Below are 17,343 nucleotides of genomic sequence, written 5' to 3'. Positions count from 1 at the left end.
GATATTATGAGATTAAAGGAAGAGGGTTATAAAGTTGCCAAGAAGAATAGTAAACCTGAGGCTTAAAAATAAGCAAAGATTCACCAAAACATTTACAAAGAGGGAAAAACATGGAATGCGAGAGTAAACTACACAGTGGCACTGTGGTTAGCACTGCTTCCTCACAGTGCCAGGGACCCGGGTTCGATTCCTGGCTTGGGTCACTGTCTGTGCGGAGTCTACACATTCTCCCCGTGTCTGTGTGGGTTTCCTCCAGGTGCTCCGGTTTCCTCCCACAGTCCGAAAGATGTGCTGGTTAGATGGATTGACTATGCTAATTTCTCTCTCAGTGTACCCGGACAGGCGCCGGAGTGTAGAGACTAAGGGATTTTCACAGTAACTTCATTGTAGTGTTAATGTAAGCTTACGTGTGACATTAATAAATAAACTTAAAAAACTAGCAAGAAATATAAAAACAGATTATAGGAACAGCTACAGAAATGCAAAAATGTAAAGCGTGGCAAAAGTAAATGTAGATGCTATAGTGGTGGAGACAGGAGGAATTATTACGGAGAATAAGGAAATGTCAAACATGTTAAACTAATATTTTGTTTCTGTCTTCACAGTAGAAGACGCAAGAACCTTACCAGAAATAGTGGGGAACAGGGAGTACAGGCCCTATAGTAATTAATATAAATGGAGAAGAAATACTGGAGAAATTAATGGGACTAAGAGCTGTCCCAATCCTCTGGATATGACGATCTGCAATTAGAGTTCTGAAAGAGGTGGCTGCAAAGATATTGGAAACATTGGTTATGATCTTCCAAATTTTCCCACGTTCTGGAATGTTCCCAGTTGTTTGGAAGGAAGCAAATATAATACCTCTATTCAAGAAAAGAGAGAAAAACACAATGAACTATGGGATAGTTAGCCTGACATCAGTTGTCAGGAAAATGCTGGAATTAAGAAAGTAGTAACACCACACTTATCATATAATTAAGAGACAACAGGGTTTTATGAAAGGGAAAATGACAAATCTATAAGTATTTTTTGAGAATGTAGTCAGCAGGATGGATAATGGGATTAGCAATAATTGTATTGAATATTGGAGTAGGATTAAGAGTCAATGTGACATACTCCTGCTCCTATTTCTTATGTCCTTCTGCCAGAAGCATTTTCAGCTTAAGTGAATGTAGTGCACTGGATTTTCAAAATGCATGAAAGGTTGTTATACCAGATAAGGACTCATGTCGTTTAGGGTTATACATTAGTTTAGGTACAGAATTAGTTAAGGGACAGGAACAGAGGCAGCACGGTGGCACAGTGGTTAGCACTGCTGCCTCACAGCGCCAAGGACCAGGGTTCAATTCCAGCCTTGGATGACTGTCTGTGTGGAGTTTACACGTTGTGCCCGTGGCTGTGTGGACTTCCTCTGGGTGCTTCGGTTTCCTCCCACAGTCCAAAGATGAGGGGGTTAGGTTGATTGGCCATACTAAATTGTCCCTTAGTGTCAGGGGGATTAGCTGGGTAAATACATGGGGTTATAGGGATAGGGCCGTGGGATTGTTGTTGGTGCAGGCTTAATGGGCTGAATGGCCTCCTTCTGCACTATAGGGATTCTATGAGAGCTGAATCTTCAGTCTTTACTGGAGGTGGGAATGAAGATGTGTTGGGTACACAATTTTGGCACTGGCCACATGCCAGTTTCCCAATGCCATTCCCACAGCTGGTGAGTTCTATCAGTGTAGGAGGAGTGCAGCCACGCTATCCTGCCCAATCAATTAAGAAAGCCAATTAACATTGTTCGAGACTTCACAGAAAGCTTGTTAAGGGCAGGTTCTGATTTTCATGTGGCTGCATGGGCTGCTACTACTGTCCAAAGTAGGCCAGCTGAATGGAGGTGGACGCACAGCGGGGAGCCAGTCAAGGCAGGCCCAGGTAATCAGGTGGCCCCAGTGAAAAGGTAAACAGTGCAGAGGAGACTCAGCCATTGGAAAAAAGGTGCCATTGGCTCAGAGCAGGTTGCAGGAAGAGTGGGCTGTGAGCACTTGGGCATTGTAGGAGGAATAGGAGATAGGGAAAGGGGGTCAAATACATTGGGGGACCATTTGAACACAAGCAGTGCATAGCTGGCCAATGGAGACAAACCCTCAGATTAAAGGTCCAGTGCATGAGTAGCAACACCCTCTGCAGGAAGGGCAGAGTCCCAGGCATGAAGAGGGCAGGGAGGAGAGACGAGGAGCAGGATTATGATGGATCGTCAGCATAGGATCTACTGGCAAAGAGAGAGTTGCCTTGACATCAAAAGACCTCACACCCGCAGAACTGCTTACCATGTCCTGCCGTTTGCCATCAAAGTCACTGTCACCTTGAACTTCTTTGCTTCTGGCTCCTTCCAAGAAGGACAAGGGCAGCAGATGCCTGGTAACACCACCATCATCAAGTTTCAAACCAAACTACACACCATCCTGATTTGGAAACATATCACCATCCCTTCACTGTTGCTGGGTCGAAATCCTGGAGCTCACTTCCTAACAATACTGTTGGTGTTTCTAGAACGCATGAACTGTAGTGGTTCAAGAACACAGCTCAACACCACCACTTCAAGGCCAATTAGATGTGGTCGATAAATAGTGGTCTTGCCACATTTTGTGAAAGAATAAAAAAGAAAATCCTTGCCGCTTTCACTACTTCATCTCTCTTTTCTTGTCCCACTATGGATAAAAGGAAGCTCACATGTTTCATATATCATTATATACCTGGTGCTTAGAGGGGAAACCAGTACACACTTATTGGTAGAAGACTCACCAGTTCCCCACTCAGCCTTGTTCCTGATACCAGTTCCCCACTTAGCTTTCTTCTCAATTTGGTGGCCTCCGTGCTTGGCCTACAGATGAGATGGATGCAATCTGCTCTCCTGTCCCTGCCTGCAGCTGGGGTGTATATGATGGCCATTCGCACTGCAGACGGGCGTCTACAGAGGCTGTCATTGCAGAATCAACTTCCATCACTGAGCCCTATTACACAGATGCTCCCTCAGTTTGAAGGGGTTGAAGATGATGATGGTGCCTCATGTGGGTTGACAATCTCACCTTTCGAGGTGAAGCTTCAGCCCGTGGCTGGCACACTGGATGGCCGAAGGGGAGCACCACCTGGAGCACAACAGGTATTCCCTCCAGACATCCTGTGCCATCAGTGCCGCTGATACATGCTGCATGTTAGTGTAGCAGGTATCCTGTGTACATCAGTGCTCAGCTCCAGCATGCATTTCAAATGCTACCACACACACTCTCCCAATGAGGCTCATGTGTTCAAAGTACTGAGCCATTGTGGCTCTCATGAGCTGGGCGGACACCTCCATTCTCTACCCATGACCCTGTGCTGCCTCGGGAAACTCTGACATGAGGGTGCACATGTGTTGCTGCTGGAGATGTTAGGGCCTCCTTTCCAGTGGCCAGTTTGAGCCCAGTGAGCAGGGGAGTGTGGGCAGATCCCCCCTCCAGGAGAGACTATCCACAGCTGCTTCTGTCTCTGACTCCTCTTCCTGCACACTAATGCCATGCTCCTCACCTAGTGCCACATTATCTCATCATGTGTGACGATCCACCGGGGTGCATGCATCTGCGCTGGTGGAGGTTGAATTAGTAAATTGTGACAATGCCCCTCTGAGCTTTGATGGGGCTGCTCTTGGCACAGGGATGGTGAGGAAGTTAGTCTCAATGTCTGTGGGAGACACATGAAGGGATGATGAGAATGCCTTGGAGAACAGAACCCTCAGCATGCTATTGCTTCCTGATACAACTCAATTTCCATGCTCTGTTGGACAGGGTGGAGTGCAATGCACCCCCTTAATGAATGTGTTGGCCTGTCTAATCACCATCCCAATCACAGATGCCCTTTTTCGCCCTGTCCAATTTCCTTGTGGTCTATGATCCTGGCAATGTGAGGGTAAGGAACCTTTTTGACCCCTTTCCCAGACATTATGAACCATTTCTCCTGCAAGGACAGTGTGTAACAAGGGACCATGGGATTTCTATGTCAAATGTTACTGCCCCTTTACATTGGAACTTGCATGTACCAGTGCTGGCAAGTCCTCAGTAGCACCATGCCTCTAATTCTGAGGGGTCAATAAGTGTCCTGGGTACATTCTTGCCCCATGTTCACTGGTAGTGGTTGCCCAGAGGCCCCTCAGCTGATGTGTGCTGGAAGATTGCACTCAACTTGCCAGAGTGTATCAAGTCATTCAACCTCTTCCAACACTGGGTGCAAATTCAGTGCGCCACACTACTTTGACTGACTGTGTCAGTTATCTCCATCCTGGCCTGCTTAGTCTGTGTGGATGGCCTTCTCCTGCCACCCTCCAAGAAAAGGACCTCCCTCCTTTCTCCTGTAGCCTTGAGGAGGACTTCCAGGTTTACATCAGAGAATTGAGGAGTTGCCTTGCCCTAGTTTCCAGACCTCTGGCTCTCCTGAGTCATTCTATAATTTTAAGCTTTTATACTCGTCCAAATAGATGTTAAAGCACGAAAATGGCACATGTGGTTGCCATGGTCTGTTTAAATTGGGTCTGTACTTGAGCAATCTTGTGTTCACTCCTGCTCCCTCAGCCACTAATTGACTGTCAAACCTGTCTCCTTGCCAGTTAACTAGGTGCCCCCATGAGAATCAGGGCCAATGACTGTTTCGCCCCCAGCGGGGAGGGTTTGTGATCTGGAAACTGTTCCCACTTCCACATCCCACTCCCAGAAAGAAAGTCCTGCCCAGACAGTAGGAATAAACTGATCATTTTCATGTTGGCTAGCTGTTAGTAGTAGGGTGACACAAGTGCTGAGGCATCAGCTATTTACAATCGATGTGAATGAGTTAGATGACAAGAATGAGTCTAAAGTATTCAGATTTGTTGGTCAGACAAAGTGAGGTTGGAAAGAGCTTTGAGGAGGCCAGAAGGAATCCACAAAGTGGTAAAGACAAGTTAAGTTAGTGACTGTGGAGGTAGTAGCGGTATGATGGCACAGTGGTCAGGATTGCGCCCCACAGCGCCAGGGACCTGGGTTCGATTCTGGCCTTGGTTCACTACCTGGGTTTCTTCCAGGTGATCTGGTTTCCTCCCCCAGTCCAAAGATGTGTGGGTTAGGTGGATTGGCCATGGTAAATTGCTCCTTAGTGTCAGGGGAACTAGCAGGGTAAATGTTGGGGTTCTTGGTGCAGGCTGGATGGACTAAATGGTCTCCTTCTGCACCGTAGGGATTCTAGATGGAGTACAATGTGGGGAAATGTGAGGTTATTTACTTTGGAATGAAAAACAGATAAAGAGTTTTTTATAAATTGCGGGAAACTATTAAATGTTGGTATTCAGAGGAACCTGTACACGAAACATGGAAGTTAAGATGCAAATACAGCAAGCAATTAGGAAGGCAAATGGCAAGTTGGCCTTTCTTGCAAAGGGGTTGAAGTTCAAGACTAAGGGAGTGATTGCACATGGTTTTGGTGAGACTTCACCTGGAGTACTGTGTACAATTCTCATTTCTGTACCTAAGGATATACCAGATTGATTCCTGTGATGAGAAGGTCGTCCGATTAGGAAATGTTGAGTAGAATGGGTTCATACCCTTTGGAATTTAGCAGAATGAGAGGTGATGGCACTGTGAAATGGTTTGACAGAGATGTTGAGAGATTGTTTCCCGTCACTAAAGAGTCAGAGGGCGAGCTTTTCTGACACTGCTTGACGCTGGGATTGCCCGCTCCCACCTAAATCAATTGACATCGAATCTCCCATGGCGGGTCCCGCCATGACAGGGCCCAAAAATCCTGGCCTAAAACTAGGGCTACAATCTCAGGAAAAAGAGCTGGTCATTTAATATTGAACTGAAAACAAAATTCTTCACTTTTGTGAATCTTTGGAAATTTATACCTCCAGAAGGCTGTGGATGCATAGTTGTTGAGTCAACTCAAGAATGAGATGATGGACGTTTGGATCAGAGATGTGTGGGTCACGTGGGAAAGTGGAGTTAAGGTACAAGATCAGCTATGATCTTACTGAATGGCAGAGCTGGTTCTAGCAGACATATGGCCTAGTCCTGCTATTTTTTAATTTTGTTTTTATTTATTTTATTAGTGTCACAAGTAGGCTTACATTAACACTGCAATGAAGTTACTGTGAAAATCTCCCAGTCGCCACACTCCGGCACCTGTTCGGGTACACTGAGGGAGAATTTAGCATAGGTACATGACCTAACCAGCACCTCTTTCGGACTGTGGGAAGACACCGGAGCACCCGGAGGAAACCCACACAGACACGGGGAGAATGTGCAGACTCTGCATAGACATTGACCCAAGCGGGAATTGAACCCAGGTCCCTGACACTCTGAGGCAGCAGTGCTAACCACCGTGCCACTGTGCTATTTCTTATGTTATCATGTTAAAAATTATTCACCTTACTTAAGTCTTTTAAAATTGGGCAATTTGTAACATTTGTGGATTATTTCTTTACATTGAATCTGAACATTTAATATGTAATATTTAATTACTTATTAGAAAATGAAAATTAGTGACTTAACATAAAGAAATCCGAAGAGAGACAAGTGAAATAACTGAACCCACCAGAAATACCACATTCGTTCGCTGGTAAAGGGATCTTGCAACACTAATACGCTGCCGCTGTCCGCCACTTAAGTTAATTCCCTGCAGAACATTAGGAGAAAAGAAATACTCAAACCAAGAGAAACTCAATTTAGCCACTTAACTACAGCAAGAGGAACAAAGGTATATGGACACTAGTCCATTCCCCACAAGCCCATTAATGTTAAATTGAGAATGAAATGAAGAGGCTCATATCCTTCACTAATGAGACATTAAACTGAGGCACTGCCTGTCTTTTTCAATAGTTCAAGTGGATATCAAAGATTTCCTTTTCTAAGAAGAGCAGCAATTCTTTTCTGGTACCTGGCCTACATTCCTCCCTCAACCAACATCACCAAAAGAAAATTCTCATAAAGCAGGGTCCATTCATTTTAGTGATGTGCTGAGTCTGGTAATGAGACCTAATAGAAATAACATTTTCTCATTACATGCTTCCTTTTATTTGCTGAGTTTGGTGGGTTTTGGCAGTCCTTATCGAGATAGAGCATTAAAGAGTGACAGAATAGCCTAACTATGGGTGGTATTCCAGCAGACAGAACTGAGGCAAGTGGCAAAGCATCCTGGTCTCAGCAGTGTGAGGGCAAGGCAACTTTAACTCCTTGTTCATTTGTATGCTATTGATGGGGCTTTATTGTGTGCAGAGCGAATGCTACGTTTTGCTTACATAACAATAGTGACCACGTTTGGAAGTAATTCACTGTATACACTGTTTGATAGGTTTCTCAGAAATATGATAAAATGTGATAGAAATAAAAATTTCTATTTTTCTTCAGGTGTGATGGGAGTCTCTGGAGGTTATATTGACTGGTATTGAGATGTGAACTGCTCCATATAAAGGATGCATTCAGTGCTGTTGAACAGCGATAATGTTGCCTGTGAAAGGCTTAACGAATGGGTAAGTGTTCTCGAGTTTTGCTTGATTACATTTGGAGATTATTAAGACATCATGTGGAAATTTCCCTGACGAAATTAAATCTGTAGTCAAGTATCTGGCAGCATAGATTTTTGAACATAGATTGTGGAGAAGCGGACTTGAAAGAAATAATGACCAGAAGTCACACCCCACCACCACTGACAGTGAGGATGTCAGCCAAATCTTCGTTCATTGCAACAGAATGGGAGTATCCCGGCTGCGAGCGAGGTCGGAGAATCCGGCCCAACATTTTCTCATTACATGCTTCCTTTTACTTGCTAGAAATAGGTAGATCTTGACAATTCTCACCAAGATATAGCATTAAACTTCTCTTTCTAATACACATCCCACTGCAACAACAACAACAACATGTATGTATATAGCAACTTGAACAAAGTAAATATCGTAGGAGTGATATCAAACTTGACAGAAAGCCACATAAAGAGATATTAGTTGGGGACAGATGACCAAAGACTTGCTCGAAGATGTAAGTTTTCATGAGTGTCTTAAAGCAGGAAAACGTGGTTTAGGGAGGGAATTTCAGAGCTTAGCCTTAGCAGTTGAAGGCACAGTCACTAATGGTGGAGATTAAAAACAAGGACACTGAGAAAGTTGGATATCTAGGAGGATTGTATGGTTGGAGGAGGTTACAGGGATAGGGAAGGGAGAGGCTATGGAGGGATTTGAAAAAAGATTAAGAATTTAAAATCAAAGTGTTGCTAGTTTGATGATACCGTGTCTTTAGGAAATTTATTTTTTATCATGTTTCTTGTCAGGGGTATGTTTAAAATTCAGCTCTGTTTTATACAGTGTTAACCTGTCTGCCCTAGGCAGCTCATATGCTGAGAATGCAGGGTAATAATTGATTTTAGCTAAGGGTATGTTAGTTTTAATCTGAGTTAATGCATTTTTGTTTACTTTGTTTTTTCCCTTGGGATTTCAGAGTAGAGTTTTGATTAGGTTGATTGATAGAGTCATTTGAATGGGTGGAGCTAAGGTTACAGAGAAAACACATAGTTCTCTTTTACTTTAAAATAGTCTGGTCCTGAAAAAAGCAAGAGGTTTCTTTCTGTCTCTTTCTCTCTCTGGAGGCTGTAGTTTTGGACTGTCAAAGACAAGTGCCTCTCTGTCTCCAGAGGTGTTCAAAGACTTGTTAGTAAGTATGAGCTTGTAAGGCTGGGGCTTGCTAACTGATTTTGAAGTGGAGTTTAAGTCTATAAGAGGAATATTGTTTGAATTGGAGCTAACAGAGATAGGTTAGCAGTTAAGAAAGTCTATAAGAAGAATATTGCTTGAATTGGAGCTCATAGAGATAGGCTAGCAGTTAAGAATTGTACCTTGTCATCGGTAAGTATTTCAATTGGTAAAAGTTAAGCTAATTCATTCATTATAGTTAAACTGTATTGTTAAAGTCTGTTTTGATAAAAGCTTCCTAGTGTGTCAATGGTATCACACCTGGAGTGGAACACCTCTTACTCACACTAATGCCAAAATAGAAAAAAACTGTTGGGGTCTAGTCAGGCTTCATAACCAACTTTGGGGTTTCTGCTCTGGTACCCTAACAAAAATTGGGGGCTCTTGAGGGATTAAAAACTATCCGTCTTTGTTTGGTTTAGGATTATTGAACTCAAAGACAGTAGGTGTTAAGTATTAGTGTTTTCTTTTCAGGTATTGCATTTGGTTAGTTTAAATAGGGGGTGCTTTGTAGAATAATGGCTCTTTCAGTGGCTAATGTTTTCCTGGTGTGGAAGAAATCACTCAGAGTAGTTTACGAAAGATTATGAAAACAAAGCTTTTGGAATTGGCAAACAAGACTTTATCTGAAGGGGCAAGGAAGGCGGAGATAATTGCAGTCATAGCTCAACACTTAAAATTGCCAGGAACAGTCAGAAGAATCAGAATTGGCTAGAATTCATTTACAAATGAAACAGCTTGAATTAGAAGCAAAAGAAAGAGAGCGAGTAGCAATTGCAGTGGAACAACAAAAAGAAGAATTATAACAGTTTGAACAGATTCAAATAGTAGAGACAATTTGAATAGCAATCAAAAGGAGCAGGAAAAAGAGAAAGCAAGAGGAAAGGGAAAGGGAGAGAGCTTCGGAAAATTGAACGACAAAGCGAACATCAATTTAAACTGCCGGAGGCAAAGGTAAAAGCTGTGAGTGGTGATGAGGTCAGTGAGGAAGACAGAACCTATCATAGTCAAAGGCTTGGTAAGGATCTGTTTAAATATGTTCAAGCGCTGCCAAGGTTTGATGAGAAGGATGTAGAAGCCTTTTTCATTTCATTTGAGAAAGTAGCTAACTAAGTAAAATGGCCACAGACCATGTGAGCATTATTGATTCAAACAAAGTTGGTAGGTAGAGCTAATGAAGTGTTTGCATCATTATCAGATGAGGTATCTAGGGATTATGATGATGGTGACAAAGCCATCTTAAATGCATATAAACTAGTGCCAGAAGCCTATAGGCAGAGGTTTAGAAATATAAGGAAACAACCATGTCAAATGCATGTAGAATTTGAAAGAATCAATCAAAGTAACTATGACAGGTGGAAAAGAGCAATGAAAATATGGTGCTCTTCAGGGAACAATTATTTTGGAGGACTTTAAAAATTCACTATCTGAAGTAGAGAGAAATCATGTGGAAGAGCAGAGGGTTAAAATTGCAAGTTTGGCAGCAGAAATAGCAGATGATTATGAGTTAGTTCATAAATCAAAATTTGGGTTTCCACCTCAATATCAATCTATGAGGGATAGAAACTGGGGAAAAGAGAATTCCTCAAGTGGCAAAGACAAAAGAGTTCTCATTGGAGATAGTAAGGATAGTTTACCTCAGTTTCCTTAAAGGAAACTTATTAAAAAGGAAACAGATGGAAGAGAAATAAAAAGCCTCAGATGTTTTCATTGTAATAAAGTTGGACACTTGAAGTTGCGGTGTTGGTGGCTTAAGAAAAGCACTCTCAACATCAATGAATGGTGTAATATGTCACAGCAATGATCTACGAGTACAAAATAGAATACAAAAAAAAACCCTGATTTGCAGTGGTTGCTTCTCAGAGGTTTGTGTTACTTTGGGGATTGGTGTGATTCCCACAACAATTGCCCTATCACTCTTTCAATGGACAGTTAGTATTTGTAAATTGCTGTTTCTATCAATTGTCAGGCATGGAAAAATAAAGAAAAAAAAATTCTGGCCAAAACCCCTTGATAGGCTTCTACTGAATCATATTTCTTTTTATTTATAAAAACTATTTTTAAAAAAAAAGCAAACAGAAGCAATGTAATTACTGACCCTCTCACCAATCTGAGTCTGATCACCCTGAGGAAGGATGTCAATGTCTGGCTGGAGTGAGCAGGCTTCAATTACTGCTTTATATCTGTGGAGAGAGTGGCAAAGAGTCAATGGGGACGAATTTATTACATCGAGCTAATTGGGGAAAATCAAGCACAGACTGGCCAGATGGCAACCACTGACTTAATCTGAAAGCCTAATGGGTCATCAGCCTAAGTGACATCAAATAAACAGTACAGATCTGCATTATTTTGCTGATAGTGGCAAGAATTCCTGTTCCGCAATCTTTTATATTTTAGAGCGTAAAAGAAAGCAATTATTTAATCCACGTAAATGATTTAATTATTTCAAGGCAGTGGTTTATTTCTATGCTTTTGTATGTCCAGGGCTGCTCAAACCATATTTCCCTTCTCACCCCAAGATATTAGAACATTTTTCTATAGTTTTGTTACTCCATTCAAATGTAGCAGTTTCGACCCCAGATTAACACAACTCTGGAGCCTGACCGGACTTGAAGTTAAATTCACGTTAAACAAGGAGTCTAACATTGGCTTTAATATTACACTTGGTGCGGTTCAAAAGAATGTAGTATTAAATGACTTTTAAAAAGTTTTTACCTCTAATACTCGGAAGATGGAAATTATATTTAACAGAATAAATGACAATAATTCCACACTCTGGTTTGGACTAATGGGATATGACATCCAGGTTGTAATTTTCTATCTAAGCTTTACAATCGCTCAGCAGAAGCTGAATACTTTCCCAGGAGAAGAAAGGGGGAAAATCAGTATTAATCATGCACACACCCCTCATAATGGCCAACTATAAAGAGATTCCCAGTGGTGTGGGATTAGCTCTTTGCCCACTCTCAACATCAGCTGTTGTTTCTCTTCCTGCATCATAGAATAATAGGATTTCCAACAGTGTGGAAGAGGCCATTGCACTGACTCTCTGACAAATTATTTTACCCGGGCTCTGTCTCCCTGTGACCTCTAGCATGGCCAATCCACCTAACCTGCACATCTTTGGACTGTGCGACGAAACCTGAGCACCCGGAGGAAACCCACACAGATGGGGAAAAAGGGCAGACTCCACACAGACAGTGACCCTAGGCCAGAATTGAACCCAGGTCCCTGGTACTGTGAGGCAGCAGTGCTAACTACTGTGCCACCCCCAGACTTTCATCTGTTCCCATAGCACTGTTTTTCCTGAAACAGGTCATTAGCCTGTCGCCAGAAGCTTATAGCTTGAGGGGCGCCACTCTGTGTCATGCATGGCTGACCGGGACTCTCTCCCACTCTTATCACCAGCCATTGGTGTGTTGGAAGGGTTTTGCTTGCTGGCCATACTATGAAAGCACATTTCTTGGCCATCAAGTCCTGGGATGGGACTCAATTCCAGAACGTCTGGCTCAGAGGCAGGGATACTACCTACTGCATCACAAGACCTCCTCTCAACATCAGTGAATGGTGTAATATGTCACAACAATGATCTCCAAGTACAAAATAAAATACAAAAATAATACCCTGACCTGCAGTGGTTGCTTTTCATTCTTTTATATTTAATACTGACAAGTGAATTCCAGTTTTATTGGCTCTTTCACAATAAGAATTATCCAGCATTCCCATGTTGATGAGAGGAGGTTTGTTTGGTCAGACAACAGGACAAAGGTGGTAGCATTTGAATCTAAACAGGGTGCTAATAATAACTTTGAGATCACAAGGTAGTTGAAACTTAGAATTCATTCCTACTCCAGCAACCTGCTTCATTCCCAATAGCAGAACAAGAAAACAAATTGAATCAATATAAAACCTTGTGTTCAATGGTTGCTGCACAGCTGAATTCGCACAAGACATACCGCCTGCAGCAAGAGCAGAAATTCCTTCCCAAAATCGACAAAGTTTACCTGCTCCTTCACATTTCCTGACAAGTCCTGCATGGGTGGGATCGAAATATCCCAGCCTAGGCTTTTTGGAAGAATACTGCTCTGTGGACCTATGCCCAATTATCGGAGGATTTTGGCTGGCTTCAGTTCACATTAGAGAGTTTGACATTGAGGAGAAGAATTGATTTTCCATCCATCCTGGCAGCATTAGAACTTATGCCATAAAGTTGAAACGCAACGGCGGGGGGGCGATTATTCCCCCAAAAAATGAAATGCCCAATGGGTGGGAAAATCTCTCATTTTCCCGCCTATTTTTTGGGCTAACTTTCCAGCACTTTGTGCTTCACAGAATCCACTGGGGGATTCAAGCCGGTAGCAGGGGTGGGGGGCTAATCCTGCCCGAGAGGCTGGCATCAGTGCACTGAGTGGGCCACTGCGCATGCGTTGATCTGTCAGTGGAAAGATTGCGCATGTGCTCTGTTCCCCACCCATTGCGGGCCTCCCGATCGCTGGCCTGACAATGCCTTCCCCAACCCACCCCCCCCCACCCCCTGATGGCTAGCCCTGATTGCCCCCCTCCCTCCCCCACCAATCGCAGTGCAGACTGCGCAGCAGTTCCCCCCCCACCGCCACAACCGATCGGCTTGCCTTTGCCCCAGTAGAAGGCTCTTCCCCCTCAGGCCCCATCCCCTTGGCACTGCCTGGTGCCTGATGGGCTGTGCCAGGGTGCCAGGCTGGCAGTGCCATGCTGGCACTGCCCAAGGGGCAAGCCCCCAGCCCATGACCTCCTGGGGAGGCCTCAATGGCCTCTTCCCCCACCAACGAGGCCATCACGCCTGATCCCTATTGCTGGAGACTAGCTTTAATACCTGCTGGTGGGACCGGCGATGCCAGTTTGAACCCTCCCGCCGATATTTCCCGGCCCGCTGCGCTACTCGGGAAAATCGCACCCAAGATTTCTATGTTGCTCTATTCACCAAACTAGGTCTAAATACTGAATAATTTCAATTATTCCCCTTTGTTTGCTCCTAACCCCATGATACTTACAATTTCTCCATCCACCATGTCCTCAGTGAGTAATATATCGTTGGCGCACCATTGATCAAACTACCTAATAACAGCATCCAAAAAACACCATCTGTCATGGTTTGTAAACATTGCCTTTTTCCCAGACTTTGCTTAGTGAATCATTAAAATGCTACAAATATTGACAGAGAGGCATTTATTTTTTGATGTGACAGTACAACCTTCATTAAGAGCTCCATATGTGAAGTAGAGTGCACCATTATCATCTAAACTAAGCAAACACCATTAAAATATTTAATGGGATTAGATCATTAATGTAAGGTTATCTCTGGCTGATGAAACAGGAAAGAAAGGCATTTACAAATGCCCACTAAATATACAGCATGTGATAAAGATGAAGAGAATAGACAGAAGCTTCTGCTCTTACTGGCAGTGAGATTGGAGGCATGTAATGGGATGGTAGTGCACCGGAACCACACCACTTACCTGATTCCTTCAGAATTAGGTTCTGTGCAGTAAACTCCATGGTCGATCTTTCCACTGTGTTGCTAATTGAGACCCTTAAGGGCCTTATTCTGCCACCGCTGCAAGCAGGCATGTTGTCATGCAGAATGCATGATAGGTAAAACTGCGCAGCCAGCTCCGGATTGGGGGGGGGGGGGGGGGGGGGCGGGGGGGCGGCGGCGGCGGGGGGGGGGGGGGGGGGGGGGTGGGGGGGGTGGGGGGGTGGGGGGACTGCCGCAGGGCTCACCACTGCCTGACAGGCATAAGAGTTAATAGGCATTCCCAAATAGAGGCAGTGGGGGTCTCTCCCCAGCTTCCCAGCCATCAGGTGAGACACCCAAATCTCAACAAGATTCCGCCCAATATTTCTAGTTTCTGGATCACCTGCGGAAGATCTGAGTGCCAAAATATCACACAGCTCTAGATAGGCAAGTGTCAACAACATCAAGAGTTGGGAGATTGTGTTTGGCTAATTTAGTAGAGTGCATTGAGGAAATAGCTTGCAACATGGATGGTACACATGGCTGCCACAGCTCATTGGTGGTGGAGGGATTGGATATCTGTGGAAGGGATAGCAATCAAGTGGGCTGCTTTGTCCTGGATGGTGTTGAGCTTCTTGAGTATTGTTATGGTTTTTCAGAATGCTTGTTTTTTTTCTTAGTTTTGATATAGGTGGATCGCTTCTCATTTAGATTAGGGTCACAAGCTTTTACCTCGTTTTCTATTAGCTGTAATTCTCGGTGAGGTTTATCCAACTCTTTTTTTCTTCACTCTTACTATTTCTTCTGCTGTGGCTTGTCTTACTTTCTGACTAATTACAGCTTTATTGTTTGCTTGTGGTTCATTTCTACAACTTCAAGGAACTTCTAAGGCTTGTCTTACTTTCTGACTGATTACAGCTTTATTGTTTGCTACAACTTCAAGGAACTTCTAATTTCAATACAAAAGGGTGGGATGCAACTTACTTTTGGTTTCAGCCCTTCATTTAGTCAGTTAGGATGTTTTGTTGCCCTCCTGGGGTCTTTTCTTGCCCTCTTGGGGTCTTTCAGTGCCTTCCTTCAGGGTCTTCCATCACTTTCCTTCTGGCTCTTCCCCTTCACGGGGTTTCTCAGTAACCCCCTCCCCCTCAGGAAACTTTGACTGCCTACTCTGAGTCTAGTGTTGCCTTTTGCTTGAGAATTTATTACCTCCTCTGAGCTCCAGCGTTGCCTCTACTTTGAGGTCTTAATTTCCTCCATTCGGGTCTTGCTTTGCTTACGGACCCCCCTTTTTTAGAGTTGCTCTCTCTTTTTAGAGTTCCCTCTAACTGGCACCTTCTCTGATTTTTCTGTCTTTTGTTCCTTCTTGTGGTTGTTTCATTAAATGTTGTACAACTGTAAATGCATTACCTCTTTAAGACTGCTTTAAGACTGTCAATGTTTTAAAAAAAACTGCTGTAGCTGCTGTATCTCTGTCTGTGTCTGTGCTTTTCCTGCACTTTTTGGGGTTTTGGAAGGAACTCCTTGGACGTTTTTTTACTTGTTTAACTTTTGACGGGGGGGGCGGGGTGGGGGGCCTGGTGTCATGAGGTGAGTTACTCGCCACAGTATTCCCAGCCTGTGATCTGCTCTTATAGCCACAATATTTGAATGGCTAGTCCAGTTCAGTTTCAGGTTAATGGTAAGCCCCAGGATGTTGATAGTGGGGGATTCAGCCATGGTAATGCCATAGAATGTCAAGGGACCATGGTTAAATCCTCTTTTGTTGGAGATGGTTATTGCCTGGCACTTGTGTGGTGCGAATGTTACTTGCCACTTGTCAACCCAAGCTTGGATATTGTCCAGATTTGCTGCATTTGGACATGAACTGCTTCAGTATCTCTGAGGGGTTGAGAATGGTGCTGTCATCTGCAAACATCCTCACTTCTGACCTTATGATGGAAGATCATTGACGAAACAGCTGAAGATGGTTGGGCCTCAGACACTACCCTGAGGAATTTCTGCAGTGATAATCTCAGTGGAGCTGAGATAATTGATCTCCAACCATCACTGCCATCTTATTTTGTGTTAGGTACGACTCCAACCATTGGAGGATTTTCCCCAATTCCCATTGACTCCAGTTTTGCTAGAGCTCCTTGTCAGTGAAATGCTGCCTTGATGTCAAAGTCAGTCACTCTCATGTCACCTTTGAAATTCAGCTCTTTTTTGACCATGGTTGAAGCAAGGCTGTAATGAGGTCAGGAGCTGAGTGACCCTGGTGGGATCCATACTGAGCATCCGTGAACAGGTTATTGCTGAGTGAGTGCGCTTAACAGCACTGTTGATGACACCTTCCATCACTTTGCTGATGATTGAGAGTAGACTGATGGGGTGGCAATTGGCTGGGTTGGATTTGTCCTGTTTCTCGTGTACAGGCCACACCTGGGCAATTTTCCACATTGCCGGGTAGATGCCAGTGTTGTAACTGTATTGGAATAGCTTGGCTAAGACAGGAATTTAGTGGCCACAATCAGATCAGTCGTGATCTTATCAAATGGCAAGCAGACTTGAGGGGCTGAATGGCCTACTCTTGATCTAAATTTGTATATTCATATGGGAGCTGATCGAGGTGAGTGTGTGTATGAGAGAGTGTGTGCCTATGTGTGTGATAGTGCCAAATGGGTGATAGCTACTCAGCAGTCTGTTTTATATCTCCTTATTTTTATGTCCAGTGACTTCATAGCATTCACTCCAATCTTGAAACAATTGGAGATGTCAACTGGTCGCCCACAATAAGCCAAGTTCTGGAGATACAAATGTGCATATCTCTAGCTCTTTTCATCCATGTTTGTACAGCTTAGTAAAAGTATAAATATTTTTTATTATATAATGCCTTCTCTGGCGAGCTGGACCCTTCCAAGACAGGCAAAGGAAGGGATAAGGGGCAGACCAGGCTGGCTTCCGCCATTAATCCCAGTGTGCCATGATCCAATCAGCAATACCTGATTGTAGTTTTCAAGAGAGGAACCAGGTTTTTGGGTCCTTCTGGACTTTGGGATGCCAGATATGGGATGCTATACCAGTATAACTAAAAGTGATCATTCATAAAATGAAATCAGTTTTTAAAATTTGATTCAATCCATGCTCT

General features: G+C 43.7%; 1 protein-coding gene across 5 annotated transcripts in view; it reads right to left on the bottom strand.

Annotated features, from left to right (window-relative positions):
• Positions 1 to 17,343, bottom strand: part of abcc8 (ATP-binding cassette, sub-family C (CFTR/MRP), member 8) — a 230,982-nt gene that overhangs the window by 56,875 nt on the left and 156,764 nt on the right. For all 5 annotated transcript variants that reach the window (XM_078220631.1, XM_078220629.1, XM_078220628.1 and 2 more), the window contains 2 exons: positions 10,824 to 10,908; positions 6,580 to 6,660 (listed from right to left, as the gene is read on the bottom strand). In XM_078220631.1, the coding sequence (XP_078076757.1) occupies positions 6,580 to 6,660; positions 10,824 to 10,908 (166 nt within the window). The remainder of the gene's footprint in view (positions 1 to 6,579; positions 6,661 to 10,823; positions 10,909 to 17,343) is intronic.

The sequence above is a fragment of the Mustelus asterias genome, chromosome 9, assembly GCF_964213995.1.
Source record: "Mustelus asterias chromosome 9, sMusAst1.hap1.1, whole genome shotgun sequence".
Lineage (NCBI taxonomy): Eukaryota > Metazoa > Chordata > Chondrichthyes > Carcharhiniformes > Triakidae > Mustelus > Mustelus asterias.
The sequence above is the reverse complement of the archived record's forward strand: the minus strand, read 5'-3'. Positions and strand labels throughout refer to the sequence as shown.